Source organism: Amblyomma mixtum, chromosome 3 (assembly GCF_055824585.1).
Source record: "Amblyomma mixtum isolate Tamu chromosome 3, ASM5582458v1, whole genome shotgun sequence".
Taxonomy (NCBI): domain Eukaryota; kingdom Metazoa; phylum Arthropoda; class Arachnida; order Ixodida; family Ixodidae; genus Amblyomma; species Amblyomma mixtum.
In genome coordinates, this window is record NC_143014.1 from 9,326,029 (window position 1) to 9,331,467 (window position 5,439).

General features: G+C 48.0%; 1 protein-coding gene across 2 annotated transcripts; it reads left to right on the forward strand.

Moving 5' to 3' along the window:
• The first annotated feature begins 1,333 nt into the window (after positions 1-1,333).
• LOC149349189 (uncharacterized) lies at positions 1,334-4,871 on the forward strand. Of its 2 annotated transcripts, none has more exons than XR_016289390.1 (3): positions 1,334-1,480; positions 2,483-3,168; positions 3,921-4,157. XR_016289390.1 is itself a non-coding variant. In XM_089576755.1 (3 exons), the coding sequence occupies exons 1-3, from the start codon at positions 2,425-2,427 to the stop codon at positions 4,411-4,413; spliced, it is 1,077 nt and encodes a 358-aa protein (XP_089432881.1). In that variant the 5' UTR covers positions 2,373-2,424; the 3' UTR covers positions 4,414-4,871. The 2 variants fall into 2 exon arrangements, 1 of the variants encoding a protein (XP_089432881.1); XM_089576755.1 differs by lacking the exon at positions 1,334-1,480 and adding an exon at positions 4,284-4,871 and having other exon boundaries at positions 2,373-3,168; positions 3,921-4,123.
• The last annotated feature ends 568 nt before the right edge of the window (positions 4,872-5,439 follow it).

The window sequence follows — 5,439 nt, forward strand, 5'->3', positions numbered from 1 at the left end:
TGGTCTGTGACAACGAGCAGAAGATATTGGTTTCAACTCGGAGTCCTGGGGTAAGGTCCCATGACGTCACAAGCCGCAATTTGCCAAGGACCCTAGCTATTGATCGGCTGCATGAGCCCAGGTGGGCGTCCACCACGTGGCTTGAGCCTTTGGCACACGTCGCACGAGCGGGCGTAGCGTATCGCATCCCGCTTCATGCCAGGCCATGGTAGCGAGGCGGCACAACTTGAGGTAAGTCTTAAGGCCACTCGCATGCCCAGCGATGCACGTGTCATGAAAGTAGCGTAAAAGTGCTCCTCTCAACGTGCGTGGAATCACCACCTTGAAGGACTCGTGTGTATCCTTCTCGGAAGGGATATATCTCAGCAGGATGCCATCGGAGTCGAGCAGATAGGAATCCATCGCGCTCACAGCATTACCAGCTGTGTTCGAGCGCCCCGCACGGACAACAATACCAGTTGCCTCCATGTGCGCCGCGGCCGCGCCGCCCGGCTCCCTGAGCCCGTCGAACACTTTTAGACAAAATGGATCCTCCCGCTGTGCCTCTAATAGCTCCTTTCTGCTGAAAACGCTCACCACTGAGCTGACGCCTTCCAAGTGGTTCACGCTTTCGCCCTGGAAAGGCGGTGTCTCCCTTCCCTCGCGGCGTTGTGCGCGCTTCGCGGCAGTCGCGCTGCTCTGGCTGCCGGGCGCGGCGGAGTGGGTAGTGTTGTTACTTCCCAAGCCGTCAACGGGCGCGCGCGAAAGTGCGTCCGCCACCACGTTGTTCTTGCCCCTCCTGTAGCGCACGGTAAAGTCTTAACGCTGGAGGAGTAGCGCCCATCGCGCTAGGCGTCCGCTCGGCTCGCCTAGGGACCTGCAGCTTTAAAGTACACGGCATGCGCTTTTCGGACAGCCTCTATAAGTGGACTCTGTAGGCGTTTGAAGTTGTGCCGTTCTAGCGCTGCTCTCGTGCATGGCCTGACCCTAGTCACGGCAGCACTGTACCCAAACAGCACATGACATTGGTCCAATGTAGGAATTGAGTTGGCAAACTACGGTCCTATGAAGGCCCTGCGTTGCCACTGTTCTCCCAGCCTTGGGTCAGTCATTTTCAAAAGTTGACAGTATAGACCCTTTGCGAAACCCCGTAAATTTTCTCACCAAGTCTGGCAACCTTACCACGCCGCCATGGTGAAGGATTGCCCTACGCTAGCAAGCCACCGCTCCTACGTCGCTCCGATGGTTCTGCTGTGCGCGTGCTTGAGCTTCAATCGTTTTTAATCGCATCCAAGTGAACACATATGGCGAGAAACGTAGTCTTTCCCATCACAGGATGGGGAAACGACCTCAGCGTTGTGCCGCCTTTGAACGAGATGAGGCTGACTGCATTTTATTCGAGCAGGTCAGCCACAGAACGCTGCTTGGACCGAAGTTACAACTTCAGCGCCGAGTCTTATGTGATCGCCTCGTCCTTGCAGACAAACAGTTCTAAACTAAGGTGAGTATATGCATGTGAGTGTCTAGAACAGTGTTCATGACTAGCTGACGATGTATTTCCTAAGTTATTCGCTTTCTTCCGGCACAAGAAGCCTGCGTTCCGCTGATGGGAGGGGGGGTACGTATTCGTGCCATCGCCTGAGCATGCAAATGAACTGAGCTCGTCAAAACTTGTTCCTGAAAAGCTCCTCGCTGCCATTGAAGTGTCTTTCCACTGTTAAGAGCGCCCACTCGTTTCTGACGCGCTTCGTGTAGCCATCGAGAGCGACGCGTTGGCAGCGCTTCTTGCGCCGTAGTACATGCGTAGGTTTTGTTTATGGGGAAATTTAACCACCCAAAGCGACTCAGGCTATGAGGGACGCCTTCGTAAAGGGCTTCCGATAACTTCGACCACCTAGGGTTCTTTAACGTGCACTGACATCGCACAGCACACGTACCTCTATCATTTCGCCTCCATCGAAACGGGGCCGCCACGGTCGGGTTCGAACGCGGGTACTCGTGTATGGATACTTGGGACGGCGGTCATGCATATGCACGCCACTGTCATCGGAGCAACAAGTGTAGCCGATTCCAAAAGCTATTTGTTTACACTTCGCGGTAAAATGGACGGCGAGCCTGCATGACAGCCAGCTGTGGTAGATTGGCATTTTGATGTTTCATGAAGAGTGCTGCGAGATTCACTGCAGCATTTCTCAAGAAATGCACTCCCAGCTGGCTTCCTTCGAATGTACTCTGTGCTTATTAAAGACCTTGAAACGCGATTTAGAAAGGAGAAACCAGCGTCGCCTCGATGTATTTAGTTTCTGTCTTCATGTCAACACTTTTGAGATAATCACAGCGCTTTAACACTGTTGTAGTAGAACAACAAACTCCTTTGGTAAGCGCCAGGTACCCAAGTGAATGCAGGTGTCATTCCTGGCATGTTGCAGCATACTGTAAGCTTGTATGTGTAGTCTGACGAGAAAATTTCTTGCACTAATTCGCCAAACGTTTGCATTTTCAGAGACGGGCTGCTTTTCATCAAAGCATCGTGCTATAGAAGCAAAAAAAAAGAACTCTTCACCCTACAGTATAATTGCTGCCGTCAGCCAGAATGGAGAAATTGTTGATGGTAGCTGTGAATGCCCAGCAGGGAAGCTAGCATGCAATCATTTGATGGGAATGTTGCGAACAGTAGCTCTACTACAAAGCAAAGGGTTTACCGAGGCTCCACAAGAGTTATCAGCAACAGATTTGCCTCAACAGTGGAGGGTGCCACGAGGTTCCAGTATCCAAGGGTGCTCTATTCAGACTGTTGATTGGCGGAGCGTGAGCAAAGGTGGTGTTAGCGTTGCCAAGATTGCAAAACCAAAAGAGCGGAGGCGCTGCCCCCGCACTGTGGAACAGCAAGAAGCAGCCAAAGAGGAGTTCGCTAGATCACTGCTCCGGCTGAATCCAGAAGATGAATTCGCCCAAGCACTACTGCTGACACCCAACCAACCATCCAAAGAAACAAAATATGGTCCTGCACCTGCATCGTCACCACTGGCATACCAGCAGGCCCTCCATCCACATGGCTTCACAGTTCATATAGCTGGAATTTCTGCTGTGCATTCAGGGGTCCCAATTGCCATTCCCGACCTGAACTTCTTTCAGAATGCCAGTGCTTGGACCGTGCCTTCTCACCAGAAGGGAAACAGGATCCTCGAGGTATGCTCAGATGCATTGTTATCACAGTAGCATCACAAAAGCTAAATATGATTAGTCTGTAAAGTGAAAGATGAGCCAGTGAAATCAATCATTTAAGAGCATCACTGCGTTGCTGCGACAAAAGTATATTTCGGATTTTGTGGTTGTTTCTTAGCCTTTACGTACTTGTGCATTTAAATGTATACCTCAACAATGTAGCATTGCAAAATAGAATGGCTAACAAAAAGTAAGGCCACATGGTACTGTGTTGACTTTCCTTTTCTTTTTTGTCTTTTTCACTGTTGTGAGGGCCCAAGCTGTAATCAGTTATCCTGATTTTGATCCTATAAAATTATGATGCATTCTTGTGAATAACAAGTCGAACTGCAACTAGCACTTCATCCTCTTTGCTTTCTACAAGTATCTATGTGTGCTGCTGATTTGCATTGAAGTGCCCTTTGCTAACTGTCCAAAATTCACTGTAGCTGTTCTTACCTCTGTGCTGCATGAGAAAGCTAATCATGTTGAAAACCTAAATTTTGCTTCTTCGTGAAGTGATGAAAGCAATGAAATTCACAGCTGCCTCCTCTTTTCTGTTTCTCTCAGTGGGGAGAGGCAGTGATTTTTTAGAGAGTTCAGCTTGATTGGAATTGGACTGGGGCAAATAATGCTGGCTGCTTATTTTGTTTATTTTCGTAATGCTCTGTGCTTCTGTGGAACATGTGTAGCAGGGCAATAATTCTATTTATGTCCCCCCTTTGTACAATTTGTAGGAGATCTGCACCACGACTAGTTTGTCGGCTCAGCTTGAAAGAGATACGAGGCAGCAGTCCAAGAGCACAACATGGCAAAAGCAGCGAGGCCTCCGGTTGACTGCTTCGAACTTTGGTGTTGTACTGTCAAGACAACAGTGGACTACAAAAGGCTTGGAATCCATTACTGCGAGCAGGGACCTCTCCAGAGTTCCCGCCATAAAGTAAGTTAATGCCAGCTGTGTAAAGAACATTTATTTTGTTATCTACCTCATGGTATGTACATCCAGTTCTGCAGTATCGAGCTCCTCCGTGAGACTACATGCTTTCCAGTGTGTGCCATGTAAACTTAAATGATTGCCCGGTATTCTGTGTTACTCGCAGGTACGGAATCACCAATGAGGCAGCCGCAGCCAAGCGGTACGAAGACGTCCTGAGATCTGCGGGACGTGATGCAACTGTCAGCTCTTGTGGACTGTTCGTCAATCCCGCCTTTCCGTGGCTTGGTGCCTGACCGGATAGAATAGTATTCGATCCGACTGAAGGCACCTATGGTGTCGTTGAAATCAAGTGCCCATACTCGCTACGAGACACCAAGGGCAAGGAGCTTGCTAGGCATGAATTTTGCTCTGAGCTGAGTGATAGGGGTCCCATGTTGAAGAGGGACCACATTTACTACGCTCAGATAATCGGACAAATGGGTGTAGCAGGTCTGAACTGGGGAGACTTCGTTGTTTTCAGCAAGGATTTCATTCTGGTGGAAAGGATTAGGCTGGACGAAAGTGAATGGCAAGCAATGTGGGTAAAGCTGCGAGACTTTTACTTTTCAACATTGCTTCCTTATTTGGAAAGTAGCCTGTGAGGTAGCCTTGTACCTTGACCAGCCGATGCCCAAAACATTTATTAGCCGCAGAATTGGACAATATTTTATGTGCATTATTACTGTGGCATCAGAAAAATGTTATCGTTAAAACTTATTAGCCTAGTCATACCCACTGCAGAGAAAACACCTCTTCCATTTGCCTGCAATTATTAAGGCAAAAGCCTTACTGGTAGGGGTGTGCGAATATTGAATTCCTCGAATACGAACCAACTTTGAATAGGCAGAAAAAATGCCTTCGAATCGAATGTTTCCTTGATGAGAAGAAAAAAAATGGAAAAATAAGCTAACATTGTTCTTTATTTCAGAATTGCACATGGCATTTGCAAACAAAATTAAACTAAAATTGCACAGACATGTATACCCTTTGACTGGCAAGCATGTGATCCCGCCCTGCCTAAATTAGTCATACTAAAATAAAATGAACAATGTAAGTTGACACAAGACTGCTGCAGGAATTCGGCTAATTCATTCGGGTATTGCAGTCTCTTCAGGATTGCAATGAGAGTCTGCTGTATTCGATTGCTGCCGAACAACTGAACACTTTTTAATATTCGGTAATGTTCGAATATTCGCGCAATCTTGATGTATTGAGTAATCTCCGAATATTGATTTCTTGAATACCAACCGAGCATTGAATACCAACCGAGCTAAAATATT

Bases quoted from the DNA above. Each gene is read 5' to 3' on its own strand.
- LOC149349189 (XM_089576755.1), top strand. From the start codon at position 2,425: ATGTGTAGTCTGACGAGAAAATTTCTTGCACTAATTCGCCAAACGTTT. The intron at 3,169-3,920 runs GTATGCTCAGAT...TACAATTTGTAG, and splicing joins AGGGAAACAGGATCCTCGAG to GAGATCTGCACCACGACTAG. The intron at 4,124-4,283 runs GTAAGTTAATGC...TGTTACTCGCAG, and splicing joins TCCAGAGTTCCCGCCATAAA to GTACGGAATCACCAATGAGG.